General features: G+C 45.7%; 1 protein-coding gene across 1 annotated transcript in view; it reads right to left on the bottom strand.

The window, feature by feature from the left end:
• Positions 1-1,981: 1,981 nt before the first annotated feature.
• The window catches only part of aadac (arylacetamide deacetylase), a 68,493-nt gene continuing 47,059 nt past the window's right edge, over positions 1,982-23,415 (bottom strand). Inside the window, exons 5-6 of the mRNA XM_079481088.1 lie at positions 3,887-4,058; positions 1,982-3,757 (exon numbers count right to left, since the gene is read on the bottom strand). Of these exons, the coding sequence (XP_079337214.1) occupies positions 3,137-3,757; positions 3,887-4,058 (793 nt within the window). The 3' untranslated portion in view covers positions 1,982-3,136. The remainder of the gene's footprint in view (positions 3,758-3,886; positions 4,059-23,415) is intronic.

Below are 23,415 nucleotides of genomic sequence, written 5' to 3'. Positions count from 1 at the left end.
GATGGCCTTGTAAACTAACAGTACTATTTAGTGCTTTGGATTATAAGCGTCTGCCAAATGAATACATGTAAATTGAAACTGACTAAACAAGCGGGTGATCAGACCCGGGACCTGACAAAATTTAAGTGAATATGTGTACCCCCTCTTCTTGTTACAGTACTTGTTGGCCTAGTCAAGATGACGAGTTTCCTACAAATCTAAAGCAACAACAACTCTGGTAGGACTCGAAGCCACAACCTTTGAATAACCAAATTTCACAATCTAGAAGTCCAATTGTGTCCAGATCAGCACTTATTAGTCGAGGTTAAGTTGCGAGAAGAGGCACTGTGTCGCGAGTTCGGACCCTTCTCTGACCAGTGATACAAAAATACAAAATATATAAATAACGCAGTGCTAATCGACAAATTATTTTAGTGTTTTCAAGTCAATTATGTTCCTTCCTCCAAAGGAATGACATCAATGAAGAATCCAGTCTGGATTTAGAGCACATCACAGTACAGAGACTGCTTTGAGTTAAAAATTATCTGCTTTTGGTGTCTTACCGAGGTTGTTGTTATTGGTGCTACTAGACCTTGGTGTTGCAGCACACTCCAACACAGACTCGAAATTGAATTACTCACCTTCTAGTTGTTCCGGACATGTACGATTTTTTTGGATCTGTTGAACACAAAATAAGATATTTTGAGGAACGTAGGAACACCAACAGGGCACTTTTGATTTCAGAACTGTTGGTTGCTAAAATTATTCCAAAATATCTCTCTTTGTGTTCACCCGAACAAAGAAATGTGTACATGTCTGGAACAACTAGAGGGTGAGTAATTCATGACAGAAATGTAATTCTTGGGTGCAGTATCCCTTTAATTGCACAGTGACTTTAAGCATTTTATAATGTAGTATGCTTGTAAGCTTGTATGCTTAGTAAGATGTGAACTTGGTCTATTTATATCTCTGATGCATTAATTTACATATTGATTTGATGCGTTTTCTGCCTCAGATGTGATCGTTGCAAGGATGGACAAAACATATACAGTGGTCATTTGAGTTAATGTGACATGGCATACTAAATGTAGTAATGATGCTGAAAATGCATATTTGTCAAGGGTAAAAATGACATTATTAAAACGTTTTCAAATAGAAAACTTTTGTTTGTAATAATATTTTGCGAAATTTTTTCAATTGTATTCAATTTGGATGTCTCAAATTGTGTTGAATAAATCCTATAGTTCGAATAACTCTTTATATTTATTAAATGAAATATCATGTGATATTATTGTGCGGGTTAGCTACGGGACATACACTCCCCCAACACCACAAAAAAAATATTCCACACCATCCCCCTTGAATTCTTGGGTAAGTCCAAGAAGACAGATGACTGGCCACTTCCATCAGAAGCTGTCTCCATCTTAGGGTGGACATCTACAACCCATCACTTTAGTCAGCTTTAATTGTTATGGCCTCAAAGTACTGTAGCTATCTGCCACAAACGTTTCCTCTTCTTCCATGTTTGTCTTGAGTCCCTGTGTAGTTCGTGCTGCTCCAGAGGTCATTAGTCTTTATGTCTGTCTCAAGATTTTGCCTGTACAACCTGAGTTTCTACATCCTAACTTGTTGTACTTCATGTGATCCTTTTGTAATGTACAGCATGAAAATAAGTCAGTATAGGGAAATTTGTTTTAAGAGATGGCATATTGTCACATATTGCCCTTCTTTGTGTGTAGTGTTATGTGCCACTGAGCCTCTAATACGAGTTAGAATCAATATACACTTTCCTTCCTAACTTGTTTTTCTCTGCTTTCCCATTCTGAGAAAGACCTATTATGCTTGTGGAATTTCACTCATATCAGAAAAATGTCGGTAATAAAAACCTCCTGCTGTCCCCACTTTCATTTTCTGCTTGCAGTGTTGCCAGACATGTTCATGTCAAGTATCTCCCGCTGCAATATACAGATGTTTTCAAATAATAGACGGGCTAGGTATGTTTGTCATAAAATGTATTCTTTATTTTCGGAGTTTTGTCATTATTCTTGCATATACTAATCAAACTCTAATGTTTTCTATAGTGTCCTCATATAAGCCATGACGGAGATATGTTGATAAGTCAAATCATTCTGTCCGTCAAAATTTGTGTCAGGGCTTATGGGTCATCTCTGACTGTTGGAAATAGGTTAAATATGCAGAAAATGCTGGAAAATCAACCTAGATGATTTCTCTGCACACCATATAGGGAGTTTAACTTAGTTTGTTGAGACAAATTCAGCAAAAGGTTATTTGATTCCAGTATTTTGTTAAAAGGGTAGGTTATGAAAAAGACATTTCTTAATTTTAGCTACAAAAGGTGGTCACATACCAACATATGTTGTACTCGCCAATCCACACACAAAGGTTTGGGTTGGTTGATACAAAAATAATATCAAACAAATGTTTAAAGCATTTTTAGGCTCAGGTCATAAATGTAATCACCATTCTTAAGTCTTAATATTATGTAGGCTATAAAATAAGTATACATTTCCTTGAAAATCTTTTCTCAGCCACAACATGCTTACTACCCCAGAAAAGAGTCAAATAAAATGTAGCATAATGTCACATTGTTTTATTATGGGCTATTCTTTCCATTGACAAGGTCACAAATGCAGTTGGTCCATGACTACACTAGTAATGTTATAAAATGGTATCCCAAATGACTTCATGTTGATAAGTGCCTTTAAACATTTAAATTAGTATGACACATTAAGACACACTTTAATTTATTTCCCTGCATTTCAAAACATCAAGTTAAACTTGTTATATAGTTAATAAAATATCATATCAAACCTTCAGGAAAGTAAAACAGCAAGTGATATAGATTTAATTCAGATATTGAATATTTGTTGGAAACATATACACAGTTGTACAATGTAATGTAAAATGTAATACTTGACTGTGTGAAACAGTTTAGACCAGTGCTTATTAAGACCAGCTGTGGCCAGGAATGTTTATGCCATGATAGACTATCAAATACAATCGTAAGTGTGCCCTTTAAACAAAAGTGGTGCACTGTAAACAACAGAGCAAAAAAACTAAATAAATAATGAAAAATAAACGTCATCTGAACCAGTCGAACGATAGTAAGGCATAAAGCACAGCTGCATTCGACATGTTATAAATTTAGTTCGAGCCATGTAACGTAGTTGTCTATCATCCTACGTCCAATCTCAAAGTCTGTGGGCCACACAGTGAACATAAGTGCACCATGAAATCCATCAGGGTAATGTTCATGTGTCACATCAACTCCAGCATTACGCAGACGCATGACATACATTAAGCCATCGTCCCGCAGTACGTCATACTCGCATGTAAGCACATACGTCTTAGGCAGTAACTGCAAAGTTGTGTCAGGCACCAGCAGTGGCGATGCCCGTGGATCTGCGAGCCAACGGTAGGAAGCAAAAGAGTGCACTGGATTGTTTCCAATGGCCACAGGTGGGGCACTGTAATTGTAAGTCTGTCGGTACGAATCTGGTAAGTATGAACTCCAGTTCACAAATTTGAGCAGAGCAGCTGATTCCGGATTATTGTGCGTGTTTGTCATCATGGCACGAAAAAATGACTTATCGCTGGTAAAGTATTCGCTCCAAAACCGAATCATCAGTGTGCGGGGTAATATAGGCATACGCTGGTTCTGCTGATAGGAGGGGGTGTTTAGGTCCAGGGCTTGCAGGACAGGATAGATTAAAGCCTGGACCTTCAGTTGGACATTGTTTCTTGAGTCCTGCTGCAACTGAGTACAATTATAAAACATAAATATACAACTAGACATTCAAACTTGCTAGAAACTTGCTAGTACATTGCATTTGATTTTCCTTGTCACATGCTCTAACATTATACTATACACTGTACTTTCCCTTACCTGCTGAGCCACGGCAGCTGCAAGGTTGCCTCCTGCGCTGTCACCAGACACACCAATTCGCTCTGGATTGATATGGTAGCTCCTCAGAACGTCAACATTAAGGAAGTATTTCACCACACGATACACATCCTCAAATGGGATAGGAAAATGATGCGCTGGTGCTAGGCGGTATCTAAACAGAACAAAAATATTATTGGTAGTGTATATATTATTAGGAATATTATTAGGAATATTTGAATTATATTCATATGCCTTTAGAACAATAGTGCTGCAGTAACAAAGTACTAATACAACACAGAAACGGAGGAAAAATGGAATCTCTACAAGAAATGTGGAAATGGACAAACAAGATTCAAGTTGGGCTATCTCTGTTATCGCAAGAGGAAAAATCTGTCCAAACCAAAATCACAGGCCTGTTAGACCAGCAAAAGGGATCAGCAGACTTGGTGGGAAAGTCCTAAGAGCTAGCAGGCTTGGAATCCAGAAAGCAGGCCCAGAGCAGCAGAATTAAAGACCAGTTAGCGTCAGGCTTTAGGACCAGGCAACAGGCGAAATGGGGGCAGGTGAGCGAAAGACCCAGGGAAGGCAAACTGATCGTCGTCAGCATATAGCGGACACAAAACATAAACACAGGGGTGGCAGACCATATGATAAATAAACCTCAGCATACACGCCGGCTGATCAGGCTGAGGTCATGACAGGTCGGCGCTCAAACTCAATGTATCAATCATTATTATAAACTTACCGTTGTAAATCGGGGAAGGTAATCAGACAGGTTTTGACACTGATTTTTATGAACTTACCAAATAACTAAATTTTGGTTTATTTTAAGATATGGATTTTAGCTGTATACAGCGGGGGAAATAAGTATTTGACACATCAGCATTTTTATCAGTAAGGGGATTTCTAAGTGGGCTATTGACACAAAATTTCCACCAGATGTAGCCATCAAGCCAAACATTGAATTCATACAAAGAAATCAAAACATTAAAGTATACAAGTTGAGTCATAATAAATAAAGTGAAATGACACAGGGAATAAGTATTGAACACACTTCATTTAATACTTTGTAGAAAAGCCTTTGTTGGTGATTACAGCTTCTAGACGCCTCTTGTATAGGGAGACCAGTCATCTGCATTGCTCAGGAGTGATTCTGGCCCATTCTTCCACACAAATGGTCTTTAAATCTTGAAAGTTCCTTGGTCCTCTTTTATGAACTTTGATCTTCAGTTCTCTCCATAGGTTTTCTATGGGATTTAGGTCAGGTGATTGACTGGGCCATTCCAGCAGCTTGATTTTCTTTCTTTGAAACCACTTCATTGTGTCCTTGGCCTTGTGTTTGGGATCATTGTCTTGCTGAAATGTCCACCCTCTTTTCATTTTCAGCTTTCTGGTAGATGGCAGCAGATTTTTATCCAGAATGTCCCGGTACATTTCTCCATTCATCCTGCCTTCAATAATATTAAGTCTGCCAGTACCCCTTGCTGAAAAGCAGCCCCAAACCATGATGCTTCCACCCCCAAACTTAACTGTTGGTATAGTGTTCTTGGGGTGGTGGGCAGTGCCATTTCTTCTCCAAACATGTGTAGAATGACTGCCAAAAAGTTCAATTTTGCTTTCATCTGACCATACTATAGTCTCCCAATAATCCACAGGCTTCTCCAAATGCTCTTTCGCAAACTTTAACAAAGCCTCATCATGCTTTTTGTTCAGCAATGGAGTCTTGCGTGGTTAGCGTGCATGGATGCCATGGCGGTTCAGTGCAATGCTTATAGTTTTCTTTGAAACAACAGTACCTGCTGATGCAAGGTCTTCCTGAAGTTCTGCCCGAGTGGTTCTTGGCTCTTGGAGAACTCTCCTGGTTATTCTTTGGACTCCTCAGACAGGGATCTTACATGGAGCACCTGATCGTGGCCGGTTTATGGTGAACTGATGCTCTTTCCATTTCCGGATAATGGCCCCCATTAAATAAAACTACAGCCTCAATATGCTTTCAATAATATATTCACAGCATACATATCACATGAACAACAACTCGTAGTAAAACCATGTACATTAGAACAGGGCCGTCATATTAATGTAAACAGACTAAACGCACGGAATCAAAGAACGAAACAAACTGTCTGTGTACACATGATTAACCTCATACCCTGTGTACAATATTCAGTTATTTTTGTTATTTCTTACTCTATAGTAAGTAAAGCAGCATAATTACATGCATAAACTTGTCATCGGGTGATAATACAAATTAGGTATCATAATTGCAAACCGAACAGGATGGGCTAGCATAGCCTTAGCACTGCGTGATACACGAACCTTGTAACAGCGGCAAACATAAATTTAAATATAAAACATAATACTATGTTTTATACTACTATTAAGGGTTTGTCTATGAATAAAACGTAACCCATAAAAGGCGAGGAATATTTTCCCGATCGTGGCCACCTCTTCCACTCATCTCCTTCTGCCAATTCGGAAGGTAACCGACAGGTGCGTTAAGCCTGCCTCTTCAACATTACCGCCCCAAATTTATTTGTAAATTTGCACCGTTGAAAACTAACTCAGGGTTTCATAGCATCTGCATGGCAGAGTAGCTCAGTCTGTAGATACACCACCTGGGATAAGGAACCTTTGGGCCGCCCTATCAGAAGGCAGCTGGGGTAATGGGATCTGGATCGGCTATATCGGCAGAAACATACCCTAGCGGCTTGGAATTTAAGGAAAGCCTCAATCTCGACCAAAACGGTCTGATGTACCTCCCCAGTTACCATTTCTGAGCAATAGGTGAGTTAATGCAGTTGTTGAAGTTACAGTGCAATGGATGAGTTAATGCGGTTATTAAAGTTATGGTGCAGTAGACGAGTTAATGCAGTTAATAGGTTGCAGTCCAGAAGAAGAGTAAATGCAGTTAATAAGGTTACAGTGCAGTAGATTAGTTAATGCAGTTATTGAAGTTACAGTGCAATAGATGAGTAGATGTAGGTAATAGAGTTACAGTGCAGTAGATAGGTTAGTGCAGTTATGGAAGTGGTCCATTAGTGCAAATGAGCATTCAGTTAAATATTCCTGGTGTGCAAGTGAGCAGTATAGAGTGCAAATGATGCTGTGGGTGTGTAAACAGTCCAGTAGAGCAGATAACATGAAGTACTGGTGTGTACAGTTCAGTCATGCATGGTAGCCCTATAGTGCAATGTAAACAATGTTATAGCAGCATTGAAGTTAAAGGTAAGAGAGGTAGTGGAATCAGTGGGGGGCAGAGTTCAATAATGAAACAGCTCTGGGAAAAAAGCTGTTTCTTAGTCTGGTTCTGGTCCGGAGGCACCGGAAGAACGCACCAGAAGCGCCTACCGGAAGGCAGGAGAGTAAACAGTCTATGAGCGGGGTGAGAGGAGTCCTTGAGAATGCTGCGAGCTCGACGCAGACAGTGTTTCTTCTGGATGTCCTCAATGGCAGAAAGTGTAGTCCCGGTAATGCGCTGGGCTGTTTTTACCACCCGCTGCACTCAGCAACAGAACAGATCCCGTACCAGACTGTGACACAGTTGGTCAGAATGCTCTCTATCGTGCAGCAATAGAAGTTCACCAGGATAGTTGAAGACAGTTGGTTCTTCTTCAGTGTCCTCAGAAAGAAGAGACACTGGTGAGCCTTCTTGACCAGGCATGAGGTGTTGGTGGTCCAGGACAGGTCCTCCGAAAAATGAGTCCCCAGGAACTTAAAACTGGAAACACGTTCAACAGCCATCCCATTAATGTGGATGGGGTCGTGTGTGCCTCATTTCGCCTTCCTGAAGTCCACGATGATCTCCTTTGTCTTGGAGGTGTTAAGGAGCAGGTTGTTGTCTGAGCACCATGTGGCCAGGTGCCGGATCTCCTCCCTATATGCAGTCTCATCGTTGTTGCTGATGAGACCAATCACCGTTGTATCGTCTGCAAACTTGGAGTTAGATCCGTTCACAGGCCTGCAGTCAAGTGTGAAAAGGGAGTAGAAAAAGGGGCTCAGTACGAAGCCCTGTGGTACACATTTACATTTATTCATTTGGCAGACGCTTTTATCCAAAGCGACTTACAAGTAGTTTTTTTTTACAGTGGCACATTACTGCAGAGCAATCAGGGGTAAGGTGCCTTGCTCAAGGGCACTTCAGTCATGACCTGCTGGTACTGAGATTCGAACTGGCAACCTTCTGATCACAGCCCTACACTCTAACCACCAGGCCACAGCTAATACACCAGTGTTGAGGGTGGTGGTGGTGGAGGAGATGTGGCCTAACCTAACAAGCTGAGGCCTGTTCATCAGGAAGTCCATAATCCAGTTGCAGGTAGGGTTGTTAATGCCTAGGTTTCCAAGTTTGATGATTGGCTTGGAAGGGATGACGGTATTGAAAGCAGAGCTGAAGTCTACAAACAGCATGCGTGCATAAGTGTCCTTATTGTACACCGTCCAGCACAGCCAGAAACCTGGGAGTGGTAATCGATGATCAGCTTAACTTCACAAGTCATGTTGCCAGCACCACCCGGTCCTGTAGATTCATCCTCTACAGCATTAGGAAAATTAGACCTTTCCTATCGGAGCACTCTACGCAAGTCCTAGTCCAGGCTCTTGTCCTGTCCAAACTGGATTATTGCAATGCGCTTCTGGCTGGACTTCCTGCTTGCACAATCAAACCTCTCCAGATGATCCAGAATGCGGCGGCAAGAGTGGTCTTCAATGAACCGAAGAGAGCGCATGTAACTATTTTTTTTTTCTCTTCATCCGGTTACACTGGCTCCCTATTGCCGCCCGCATAAAGTTCAAAGCTATGCTCCTGGCCTACAAGACCAACACCGGATCTGCACCATCGTATCTCCACTCGCTAATGCTGCCAGATCACTGCGGTCTGCAAAGGTACAACGACTAGTGGTACCATCCCAAAAAGGAAAAAAGTCACTCTCCCGTACCTTCTCTGGATCTGTTCCACATTGGTGGAATGATCTACCAGCTGCTAAAAGATCAGCAGACTTGGTTGCCATCTTCAAAAAACGCCTAAAAATGCATCTCTTCCGTCAACACGTCGCTGATTGATTTTTCCTAATTATCTTCCCTTTCCTTCTTTATAAAAAAAAAACCTTACTAACCTCACTATTCTTAGCTTTTTATACTGTGCTAGGCTTTAATGGACTAGTTTGATGCACTTATGTATTTTATGGCCTATGTTGTTATAATTGCTTCCAATGTTTCCTCATCTGTAAGTCGCTTTGGATAAAAGCGTCTGCTAAATGACTAAATGTAAATGTAAATGTAAATTGTCCAGATGTGTGAGTATGGAGTGCAGCACCATGGACATCGACATGCATCATCTGTGCTCCTATTGTTACGATAGGCAAATTGGTATTGGTCTAGTGTGGGTGGTAGAGAGTCCTTTAGGTGTGCCAGGACCAGCCTCTCAAAGCACTTCATAACAATGGGTGTGAGTGCTACAGGGCGATAGTCGTTCAGGCACGCCGGGTTAGAATGTTTTGGAACGGCACAATGGAGGTGGATTTAATACATGCGGGAACCACTGCTTGGGCGAGGGACAGGTTGAAGATGTCCGTCCAGCGAGCTGCTCCCCAAATGCCAGGAGTACACGACCAGGGATGCCATCTGGGCCAGCAGCCTTGCGCGTGTTGATCCTTTTTGATGCCCCTCTTCAGATTTGCCCTAGAAGTACTATAGGTCTGTGCATCATCCGATCGGAAGGCAGTGTTACGTGCTTTCAACAGGAGGCGCACTTCCTTGTTCATCCATGGCTTCTGATTGGGGTATGTGGTGATCTGCTTCTGAGTTGTGACACTATCAATGGTGGAATTGATGTAGTCCAATACAGAGGAGGTGTAACTGTCTATGTCCGTGTGAGAGCCACTGGTGGCCTGAGAAGCAAACATACTCCAGTCTGTGTGTAGAAACCTTTCCTGGAGTGAAAAGTCTGCCCCCGCAGGCCACACCTTCACTGATGTCTTCACACGATTGATGAGAGGTGAGTACTTGGGGGTGAGAAACAAAGAAAGGTGATCAGATTGACCCAGGTGGGGGAGGGGGGGTCGCGGCGTAAGCTTCAGCCATGTTTGTGTAGACATGATCTAAAGTTTTGATTTCCTCTTGTGTGGCAGGAAACATGCTGATGAAATTTAGTGAGCACTGTCTTTAAGTTTGAGTGATTAAAATCTCCCGCAACAATAAATGCAGCCTCCAGGTGAGCAGTCTGTTGTTTACTGATGGCTGCATGAAGTTCTTTCATAGCAAGCTTGGCATCAGCATCCGGTGGAAAATAAGCTGCCGTTATAATGGTGGAAGTGAGTTCCTGTGGCAGATAAAACGGTCTACATTTAACCATGAGAAACTCAAGGTTCCCTTTCTGTCGGTCTCTCGACGTTGTGTCGAAGCCGACAGATGGGGTTCGCCCTTGAGAACCAATCATCTCTGACTATTTTGAAAAGGCCAATGAAATTGGCGAATTAAATTTGCATGCCGGGCTCCGCCCCCGGATATCCGGGTATAAAAGGGGAGCCGGCGTGCTCATTCATTCACCTTTTGTTCTTCGGAGCCTTCGCATCTGATGACATTTTTCGAATTGCCGGCTACGGCCCTGCCGCCAGCGGTGCCGCCAGGGTGATGTGGGGATTATCGTGAGCGTTAATCCGTCAGCCGGTCGGCTCGCGGACCGCTTGCGCCCCGTCTCGCTTGTTTAGCAGTTCCCCAAGGATGGTCCTAAGCCATCTTATTCCTCAGCCATGCGCTCGGACACGAGCCGTGGAGATGAGGTGTCTCTTGCAACATCGGAGCGCGACCTGCTGGCATCAGACTCTGGCGATTCCCTGAAGCTCCCTCCCTCGGGAGGTCGAGCACAGGTGAGAGCAGACGTCAAGATGTCAGCCATGCTCGCTCGGACCGCCGTGAGCATCGGATTGCGGTGCAGCCCTGGTGCTCGCGGCTGGGTACTTCGCACATTGGGCCCGGCTCAAGTGCCAAGTTTTACCGAGCTGCATAAGGAGTTCAGTAGGACCTGGAGCGCCCCCTTCGGCGCGCTTCCGTCTAGCTGACTCTATCGCCCTCTCTTCCCTCGGGCGGGGAGGCAGCTAGGGACTATGTCAATGGGCCGGGACACCGTCCAGGGCATGTAAGGTCTCGACATCTCTGGTGTTGAGGCTGGCAGTGCCGTGGACCAAGCTGCCTCCACTCTTACGCCATGGCCATCCTGCAGACAGGGCGCTAAAGAGAGCCCCACGGGGTAAGACCGACCCAAGTAGTGCCGCCGCCGACTGGCTCTCCGGGGACCGCGGTGGCAGCGCAGGCTGGGTCGGACGATGTCCACATCAGTGGCCCGGAAAGATGCCTCGGACCCAATCTTGCGCAGGCGGGCGATGTCGAGAAAGGCCACTTTCCCGACTCCCCTCTCGCGAGGTCGGCTGATTGGTGGCGCTGTCAAGGACTGCTCCAGCAGCATTTTGACAGTGTAGAAACAGACCGGCCTGCTGTGACCCGGCCGCCTTTCGGCCGTCGAGGTCTCGCACGTGGTCTGCCCCAGCAGCCCTGGCCTTCTCCAGCGTCGACTCCGGTTCCGGTACCCCCGCAGGTGGCCCCCCGGAGGAAGACGTCGAGAGAAGGACCACCTAGAGAGATTGAACCATCGGGCCCGACCCAGCCTTGGTTGCTGGATGGTCGGAATGGGGCGGTCCCTGCCGTGTCCCAAACACCTTCTGGGCCCCTTCGGGGGCCTAGTGCCCGCCTTCTCACAAGGAGAGGTCTCTCTCTGGGTCCCACTTGCAGCCGCTCTCACCCTCTGAAAGATGGTGTTCGGCAACTCGACGTTGCGTTGTGGCGGCACGCAATGACGAGTATAAAGCAGCCCTCAGCACTCTCGCTTCGACGGTGCGTCGAGCTGCGCCATCGCCTGGCAGGGGATTTAGCGGAGCCGTTCCCCCTGGGGGGAACAGCACTGCTAGTCATTGAACCAACCCCCGCGGGTTGATGAAGCAGATCGCAGCCCCCCCTTGTGAGGTCCCTGGGTGGTTGGTTAGCATTTCAAACCATCACGGTGGCTGGGAGTGTGGTCCGTCTCGGCATTCGATCCAGCTCGCCAGACCTCCGCCGGACTTCGGGCATCCTCTTACCTCAGCAGAGGCAGGGATGTTCCTGTGCTCCAGGCCGGGGCCACCCCTCTGGCGAAAGCGATCGAACCGTCCCCTCGGCCGAGATGTCCAGTGGCTTCGACAGCCGCACTTCATCATCCCCAAAACCAGGGGTCGCTGCATACCTTGAGCAGCACCTTGCAAGGGTGCCGTTCGGGAGGCGCAGAAGCGCGTCCTGGTGTCTGTCAGACGCCAGGAGTGGTTCATGACAACTGACCGCATACTCTCATGTACAGTTTCCCTCGGCACTGTCGAGGGGCTGGCATGTCAGTAACGGGTCAGCCGGGAAAAAGAGAGCAGCTCTCCCTGGCGCGGAGCTCCCCTTTTTCCTGCTAGAGAACTCAACACTGTCTCCATGACGGCGTGCTCGCTCACGAGCACGCACAGTCAGTGCTGAGCTGCTTGAACTTTCAGGCAGCAGCCAGCGGTCCCCTGAAATCAGTTTCAGAGGCTCCTGGGCATGGTGTCCTCGGGGGTGGCCTGTCCCCCTCGGGTTGACGCACATGGGACCGCGACAGCACTGACTACAGAGATGAGTTCCCTGGAGAGCGTGGCGCACTGGCAGTAGGCGTATCGTCATTACGCCTGCTGCCGTCGCATCCTAACCCCGAGCAGGTCTTGAGGCCGGTCGTGGTAACGACAGACGCCTCCCTACGGGGTGCGGGTGCGGTGTGCAAACGGGCGCGCAGTGTCGGGTCGCTGGACGGGCCCCCGCCTGCGTTGGCAGATCACTGCCTTCAAGTTGCTAGCTGTCCTGCTTGCACTGATGAGGCTCCGGCCTCTCGTGCAGAGCCAGCATACTGGACAGCACGACCGGCGTAGCATACTAAACCTCAGGGTGGCATTCGCTCGCTGCAGTCATCGCAACTCGCCCAAAAACGCCTCCTCCCATGGAGACAGCAGGTGGCAAAGCCCCTGCAGGTCACATGCCCACCGGGTGTCCTGAACCAGACAGCCAAGCGCTCTCTCGTCAGTTGACACCTCGTGGGAAGTGACGACTCCACCCCTGCAGGCTGGCCTGGGTGTGGTTTGGGCGGGCACAGGGGGACCTGTTGCCTCCCTGAACACCACCCAGTACCGCTGGGCACTCCTTGGACGAGGACCCCCTCGACACGGAGGCCCTAGCGCGCAGCCTCCAGTGGAGACAGCAGGTGGCAAAGCCCCGGCATGTCACACGCCCACCGGGTGTCCTGAACCAGACAGCCAAGCGCTTTTTCGTCAGTTGACACCTCATGGGAAGTGACGGCTCCACCCCTCCGGGCCGGCTTGGGTGTGGTTTGGGCGGGCACAGGGGGACCTGTTGCCTCCCTGAACACCGCCCAGTGCCATGCCCACAAGGCTGGATGCCTTTAAGTGGTGCCCCTTCTCGTCCTGGTGCTCTTCTCGAAGAGAAGACCCACGGAATTGCTCGCTCAGGAACGTGCTGTCCTATTGCAGGAGAGGCTGGGGAGTAATTTCCCCTTCCACATTGGAGCGTGGGTACCCGCTGTCGCGGTTATCACGTACCAGTTGCTGGTGAGCCTCTGGGGCGGCATGACCTGATTATTAGGTTCCTCTAGGGCGCGAGGGGCTAAGGCCTCGTCCGCGCCCCGTACCCTCTTGGGACCTTAAGGTGGACCTTTGGGTCCCCTTTTTTCGGGCCCTGCGGAGAGCCCCCTTCCTCGTTCTGCGAGGGGGGTTGGCTCTCCTGCTGGGGCTCGAGTCCATCCAGAGGGTGAGGCACCTGCAAGCATTCCGTGTCCACCGATTGCCAAAATTCAGGCCCGGTGACTCTCACGTGATCCTGACACCCCGGCCGACTTACGTGCCCAAAGTTCCGCCGCCCCCCTTTTGGGAACTAGGTGGTGAACTTGCGGGCGCTCCCACACCGGGAGAAGGACCCAACCTGTACGTGGGGTGTCCAGTAAGCGCATTGCGCCTCTACTCGAACCACACAGAGGGCTTCAAGGCCCTGAGCAGCTCTTGTCTGTTTTGGAGGTCAGCAACGGGAGTGCTGTCTCCGAGGAGACTTGTCGCGCTGGATCGCACACGTCGTCACTACGGCGTGCCGATCCTAGCCCGTGCCCATTTGAGTGACGGTACACTCCGCTCGGGGTGTGGCCTCCTCGTGGGCATCGGCTCAGTGCGCCTCTCTGGCAGACATCTGTAGAGTTGCGGGTTGGGCTACGCTATACCTCGCAGAGGCTTGCAAACCTCCGTGGGGACTCGGCAGCTCGAGTCTTGCCAACAGGTGAGACCAGCAGTCGTGGGGCGTACGCTTGCGCATAGCGCCATTCCCCTTCTTAGGTGGATCAGTGCGCTATGGGCTGCCTCCCTTCTTTCCCCAAGGGTGAAGAATAGGCAGTCCGTCCATCCATCAATAAGCAATCAGGGCGGCGGGCTCGGCGGAGCAGCCCTGCCGCCTATGGCCGGGTATCAAGCTGAGTTATTACATATAGCTCTAACCGGACCTAGTGCCCCACACGTAGTAACCCCCCACTAGGGTGGTTCCGTCTGAGATGTCGTCATGAGATGGTTCCCCGCGTGGCAACCCATGACCTCCCCCAGGTGGACATCCACCTTGCGGCATTCCGCACATACCTCCCATGAGTTCTCCCCTATTTGGTGAGACCATGTTGGTGTCTCCACTGTATTCCCCCCTAGGGTGGGAAGTGGTCTCCGTAGCGCAAGTCCTCATTGAAGGAACAGCGCTTACCCAGTAGCCCTACGACTAGATGGCCCTCGCCAATGGGGCCGTCTGAGTTGGCAGAGGGCAGGGGCTACTCATCTTTGCCAAAAGCTCTGGGAGCCCCTGCCTGCCCACTGGAAGGTTACAAATTTCGCGATAGCGCTCACGTGTGGCTCGCCCAGGCCGGTCAACGTCGCTTCGCTAGAGATTGTGACGCGGCTAGTGCCGTGGCGTTTTCAATAGGAACCCCATCTGTCGGCTTCGACACAACGTCGAGAGACCGACAGAAAGGGAACGTCTCGGTTACGTATGTAACCTCTGTTCCCTGATGGAGGGAACAAGACGTTGTGTCCTTCTTGCCACGACAATAGCCGTCCGCTGCAGCAGTCACAAGATGCTCTCAGGCTCCTCAGCACAAAAGGTGAATGAATGAGCACGCCGGCTCCCCTTTTATACCCTGATATCCGGGGGCGGAGCCCGGCATGCAAATTTCATTCGCCAATTTCATTGGCCTTTTCAAAATAGTCAGAGATGATTGGTTCTCAAGGGCGAACCCCATCTGTCGGCTTCGACACAACGTCTTGTTCCCTCCATCAGGGAACAGAGGTTACGTACGTAACCGAGACGTTAGCCGAGCAGTGTCTCCCGACAATAACAGAGTTCATGCACCAAGCTTTGTTGATGTAAATGCACACTCCACCTCCTCTTGTCTTACCGGATTCCTCTGCCGTTCTATCCGCCACTGTGTAGCCATGTTTCCGTGAAGATTATGACATTGCAGTTCAAAAGTATTTTGCTGTTGATGATGCAGAGTCTAATCTCATCCATTTTGTTCACTAATTATCGAACATTAGCAAGGAAAATGCTGGGTAAAGAGAGCTGGTGTGGTGTTAGCTTTAGCCTAGCTCCTAGCCCTTCCCGCTTCCCCCGCCTTTGTTTACGATGCCGACGCTGCCGGCGAGCACTTCCACCCGGCCGTGTGGGGTGCGTAGCATTGGATGTTCTGGCGATCTCAGGGACGAGTTAAATGTTGCTGATCACACGCCGCCATCTTGGTTCTTATCACAAGAACGGTGAGCAAAAACTCCAGAACCACACCTCTGCAGGTCATTCACACCTAGTGAATGACCTGCAGAGAGCTGGGACCAAAGCAACAAAGGCTACCATCAGTAACACACTACGCCACCAGGGAATCAAATCCTGCAGTGCCAGATGTGTCCCCGTGTTTAAGCCCGTACATGTCCAGGCCCGTCTGAAGTTTCCTAGAGAGAATTTGGATGATCCAGAAGAGGATTGGGTGAATGTCATATGGTCAGATGAAACCAACATATAACTTTTTGGTAAAAACTCAACTTGTCGTGTTTGGAGGAGAAAGAATGCTGAATTGCATCCAAAGAACTGTATACAGCATCCATGTATTGTGAGATTGAGTAAAAACCTTCCATGAGCAAGGGCATTGAAGATGAAACGTGGCTGGGTCTTTCAGTATGACAATGATCCCAAACACACCGCCTGGGCAACGAAGGAGTGGATTTTTTTTCTCATTCTGTCTCTCATAGTCGATGTGTTCCCCTGATGAAAATTACAGGCCTCTCTCATCTTTTTTAAGTGGGAGAACTTGCACAATTTGTGGCTGACTAAATAGTTTTTTGCACCACTGTATATGTATATGCCGGCTTATGGCGACCCCATTTTCCCTGAACCGAATAAGGACGCCCAGGAGAGAAGGATTTAGGACTTGACCTGGCAATAAGGAGTAATTTAGGCTCAGCCCACCCGTACTGGAAGGAACAGTTAAACACTAGACGATCCTTCCCATTATGCGAAACCAGATGCTGTGGAATATACCAGCTCCCCCTGTGGTTGTATTTGCTTCATTCTGGAGTTTAATGGCCGCACTGGTCGATACTAGCTTCTTCACCTCAGACTTGTAAACATCTGCCGTCTCTGGTGTCCGTGGGAGTTGGCGCTCCATTCCTCTGAGACTCGGCATTACCGCCTCATTGGGTGCACAGAAAGCAGGAAAATCCCTCCTGTGCAGCAAAGGTGTTCCATAACATATGATCCCTTTAACCTCAACACGGGTAGTCTTGGCCTACTAGTATGGAGGGATTTTTCAGTCACAATATAAACTAAAAGTCTAAAACTGAAAGTTTTAAACCAAAAGTAAAAGTCTAAATTTTAAACTAAAAGTCCAAGTTAAAAATGAATTTGAAAGTGAAAGTGAAAGAAAGTGACCTATTTGTCAGTTATGGAGAACCATACCTGAAATTTGCCCTCTGCATTTAACCCATCCAGAGAGTAGTGAACACACGCACAGCAAGTGGTGAACACACATACACCCGGAGCAGTGGGCAGCTATCACTGCAGCGCCCGGGGAGCAAGTAGGGGTAAGGTGCCTTGCTCAAGGGCACCTCAGTCGTTACCTGCCGGCCCTGAGGATCGAACTGGCAACCTTCTGGTCACGAGTCCGACTCTCCAACCATTAGGCCACGATTGGGTATTTTGTATGTAGGGCATTGGGCATTTAATCATTTAGCCATTTCCAATTGAGGATTTGGAGATTTAGTATTGGGCATTTGAGGATTGAGGAGTGTATGCAAATTAGGAGGCGTGGCCCAAATACTGGAGGATGGTTTTGAAATGGCTGGTGCGCAGAGGCACCTTATGGACAGCAGCTCCCAGTGCTAAGGCGCACACTGTAATGAAACCAGAGCGAGTGAGTGGCTGGAGCGAGGATATTAGGCGCCGTATAGGGTTAAAATCAAACTGCGCTTATGAAAACATATATAAAAGTGTGCTTACACACATATACATTGCTCACATATACATGTATATATTGGATGTTCAAGCAAACACGTATGAAAAACATGTGCGCACTAATGTGAAATCCATACCAATACATATTATGTTAGTAATGCATGCATGTACACTTTTTCACGCATACATATAAACTCGATGCGTGCAAACACACCTAAACAACACTCGCACATACATATAAACTCTGCACACACACATCTATAAAACACTGGCACATACATATAAACTCTGCACACACACATCTATAAAACACTCGCACATACATACAAACTATGCACACACACATCTATAAAACACTGGCACATACATACAAACTCTGCACACACACATCTATAAAACACTCGCACATACATACAAACTCTGCACACACACATCTATAAAACACTCGCACATACATACAAACTATGCACACACACATCTATAAAACACTCGCACATACATACAAACTCTGCACACACACGTCTATAAAACACTCGCACATACATACAAACTATGCACACACACATCTATAAAACACTCGCACATACATACAAACTCTGCACACACACGTCTATAAAACACTCGCACATACATACAAACTCTGCACACACACACATCTATAAAACACTCACACATACATACAAACTCTGCACACACACATCTATAAAACACTCGCACATACATACAAACTCTGCACACACACACATCTATAAAACACTCGCACATACATACAAACTCTGCACACACACATCTATAAAACACTCGCACATACATACACAAACTCTGCACACACACGTCTATAAAACACTCGCACATACATACAAACTCTGCACACACACATCTATAAAACACTCGCACATACATACAAACTCTGCACACACACACATCTATAAAACACTCGCACATACATACAAACTCTGCACACACACGTCTATAAAACACTCGCACATACATACAAACTCTGCACACACACACGTCTATAAAACACACGCACATACATATAAACTCTGCACACACACACACATCTATAAAACACTCGCACATACATACAAACTCTGCACACACACGTCTATAAAACACTCGCACATACATACAAACTCTGCACACACACGTCTATAAAACACTCGCACATACATACAAACTCTGCACACACACACACGTCTATAAAACACTCGCACCTACATACAAACTCCGCAAACACACGTCTATAAAACACTTGCACATACAAACAAACTCTGCACACACACGTCTATAAAACACTCGCACATACATACAAACTCCGCACACACACATCTATAAAACACTCGCACATACATATAAACTCTGCACACACACACATCTATAAAACACTCGCACATACAAACAAACTCTGCACACACACACACATCTATAAAACACTCGCACATACATACAAACTCTGCACACACACGTCTATAAAACACTCGCACATACATACAAACTCTGCACACACACGTCTATAAAACACTCGCACATACATACAAACTCAGCACACAAACGTCTATAAAACACTCGCACATACATACAAACTCCGCACACACACGTCTATAAAACACTCGCACATACATACAAACTCTGCACACACACACACATCTATAAAATACTCGCACATACATACAAACTCTGCACACACACACACACATCTATAAAACACTCGCACATACATACAAACTCCGCACACACACATCTATAAAACACTCGCACATACATACAAATCTGCACACACACACATCTATAAAACACTCGCTCATACGTACAAACTCCGCACACACACGTCTATAAAACACTCGCACATACATACAAACTCTGCACACACACATCTATAAAACACTCGCACATACATACAAACTCCGCACACACACATCTATAAAACACTCGCACATACGTACAAACTCCGCACACACACGTCTATAAAACACTCGCACATACATACAAACTCTGCACACACACATCTATAAAACACTCGCACATACATACAAACTCTGCACACACACATCTATAAAACACTCGCACATACATACAAACTCTGCACACACACGTCTATAAAACACTCGCACATACATACAAACTCCGCACACAAACGTCTATAAAACACTCGCACATACATACAAACTCCGCACACACACGTCTATAAAACACTCGCACATACATACAAACTCTGCACACACACACACATCTATAAAATACTCGCACATACATACAAACTCTGCACACACACACACATCTATAAAACACTCGCACATACATACAAACTCCGCACACACACGTCTATAAAACACTCGCTCATACGTACAAACTCCGCACACACACGTCTATAAAACACTCGCACATACATACAAACTCTGCACACACACACACATCTATAAAACACTCGCACATACATACAAACTCCGCACACACAAATCTATAAAACTCTCGCACATACATACAAACTCTGCACACACACATCTATAAAACACTCGCACATACATACAAACTCTGCACACACACATCTATAAAACACTCGCACATACATACAAACTCCGCACACAAACGTCTATAAAACACTCGCACATACATACAAACTCTGCACACACACGTCTATAAAACACTCGCACATACATACAAACTCTGCACACACACACACGTCTATAAAACACTCGCACCTACATACAAACTCCGCAAACACACGTCTATAAAACACTTGCACATACAAACAAACTCTGCACACACACGTCTATAAAACACTCGCACATACATACAAACTCCGCACACACACATCTATAAAACACTCGCACATACATATAAACTCTGCACACACACACATCTATAAAACACTCGCACATACAAACAAACTCTGCACACACACACACATCTATAAAACACTCGCACATACATACAAACTCTGCACACACACGTCTATAAAACACTCGCACATACATACAAACTCTGCACACACACGTCTATAAAACACTCGCACATACATACAAACTCAGCACACAAACGTCTATAAAACACTCGCACATACATACAAACTCCGCACACACACGTCTATAAAACACTCGCACATACATACAAACTCTGCACACACACACACATCTATAAAATACTCGCACATACATACAAACTCTGCACACACACACACATCTATAAAACACTCGCACATACATACAAACTCCGCACACACACATCTATAAAACACTCGCACATACATACAAATCTGCACACACACACATCTATAAAACACTCGCTCATACGTACAAACTCCGCACACACACGTCTATAAAACACTCGCACATACATACAAACTCTGCACACACACATCTATAAAACACTCGCACATACATACAAACTCCGCACACACACATCTATAAAACACTCGCACATACGTACAAACTCCGCACACACACGTCTATAAAACACTCGCACATACATACAAACTCTGCACACACACATCTATAAAACACTCGCACATACATACAAACTCTGCACACACACATCTATAAAACACTCGCACATACATACAAACTCTGCACACACACGTCTATAAAACACTCGCACATACATACAAACTCCGCACACAAACGTCTATAAAACACTCGCACATACATACAAACTCTGCACACACACGTCTATAAAACACTCGCACATACATACAAACTCCGCACACAAACGTCTATAAAACACTCGCACATACATACAAACTCTGCACACACACGTCTATAAAACACTCGCACATACATACAAACTCTGCACACACACACACATCTATAAAATACTCGCACATACATACAAACTCTGCACACACACACACATCTATAAAACACTCGCACATACATACAAACTCCGCACACACACGTCTATAAAACACTCGCTCATACGTACAAACTCCGCACACACACGTCTATAAAACACTCGCACATACATACAAACTCTGCACACACACACACATCTATAAAACACTCGCACATACATACAAACTCCGCACACACAAATCTATAAAACTCTCGCACATACATACAAACTCTGCACACACACATCTATAAAACACTCGCACATACATACAAACTCTGCACACACACATCTATAAAACACTCGCACATACATACAAACTCCGCACACAAACGTCTATAAAACACTCGCACATACATACAAACTCCGCACACACACATCTATAAAACACTCGCACATACGTACAAACTCCGCACACACACGTCTATAAAACACTCGCACATACATACAAACTCTGCACACACACACACATCTATAAAACACTCGCACATACATACAAACTCCGCACACACACGTCTATAAAACACTCGCACATACATACAAACTCCGCACACGTCTATAAAACACTCGCACATACATACAAACTCCGCACACAAACGTCTATAAAACACTCGCACATACATACAAACTCCGCACACACGTCTATAAAACACTCGCACATACATACAAACTCTGCACACAAACGTCTATAAAACACTCGCACATACATACAAACTCCGCACACACGTCTATAAAACACTCGCACATACATACAAACTCCGCACACACACATCTATAAAACACTCGCACATACATACATGTATGTGCGAGTGTTTTATAGATGTGTGTGTGTGCAGAGTTTGTATGTATGTGCGAGTATTTTATAGATGTGTGTGTGCAGAGTTTATATGTATGTGCGAGTGTTTTATAGACGTGTGTGTGTGTGCAGAGTTTGTATGTATGTGCGAGTGTTTTATAGATGTGTGTGTGTGCAGAGTTTGTATGTATGTGCGAATGTTTTATAGACGTGTGTGTGCAGAGTTTATATGTATGTGCGAGTGTTTTATAGATGTGTGTGTGCAGAGTTTGTTTGTATGTGTGATTGTTTTATAGACGTGTGTGTGCAGAGTTTATATGTATGTGCGAGTGTTGTTTAGGTGTGTTCGCACGCATCGAGTTTATATGTATGCGTGAAAAAGTGTACATGCATGCATTACTGACATAATATGTATTGGTATGGATTTCACATTAGTGCGCACACGTTTTTCATATGTGTTTGCTTGAACATCCAATACTATACATGTATATGTGAGCAATGGATGTTTTATCATATCCGAAGGAATTTTTATTTGAGCGATACAGTTTGTCTTTACAGTCCATTAAATATATCCACAATCTTACATCACAAACCTCACTGGTCGTGGCCGCACTCTTACATCGGAGCAGGTTATCTGTATGGCTTTACGTTTCTTTGCTAATGGTAGCTTTCTTTATAACACGGGGGATGCAGAACACATTAGCAAGGCAACTGTACTGCAGAGCAGTAACAAATGTGTGCATCGCTCTCAAACACTTTTTATAAATTTTTGTTAAGTTTCCTGTGAGAGCCATCAAAGAGGAGTTTCCTAGGATTGCAGGTGAATGGTGTACGTCTTTCTGAATTAGGCTGATCAAATAAATGTGGTCTTGCTGCCACCCCTGGAAGTAAGCTAATGGAGGCAGGGGAAGAGGGATGAAGGGAGGGGGGAGAGAGAGATACACATTTTCACGGTATCAACAAATTTTCTATATAGAAATTGATAATTAAACCTGTTATCAATCGGCTGTGCCGTCGGCATGTTTTGGTTGATAACATCGTGAAATACAACAACTTAGAAAAACAAAACCTAAACATATCACATATCTTTAAAAAGCTGAGATTCTTGTGATTCGAACGATGTAAACCATTTTAATATACAATCAACACAGCCAATGCAATCAGAGTCTTTGTCAGACAACCAACAACCAAATAAGCAGCAACAAAACTGAAGAAACTCTCCTATAAAGCCTCCTGGTAGTCCACTGATCCATAACATTCCAACAAAAACGGTATAGGTATACTCTAAAGGGTCCAGTAAATCCAACACATATATGTCAATAAACATCCAAGG

The sequence above is a fragment of the Barbatula barbatula genome (assembly GCF_947034865.1).
Source record: "Barbatula barbatula genome assembly, chromosome: 19".
In the NCBI taxonomy this organism is placed as follows: Eukaryota; Metazoa; Chordata; class Actinopteri; order Cypriniformes; family Nemacheilidae; genus Barbatula; species Barbatula barbatula.
The sequence above is the reverse complement of the archived record's forward strand: the minus strand, read 5'-3'. Positions and strand labels throughout refer to the sequence as shown.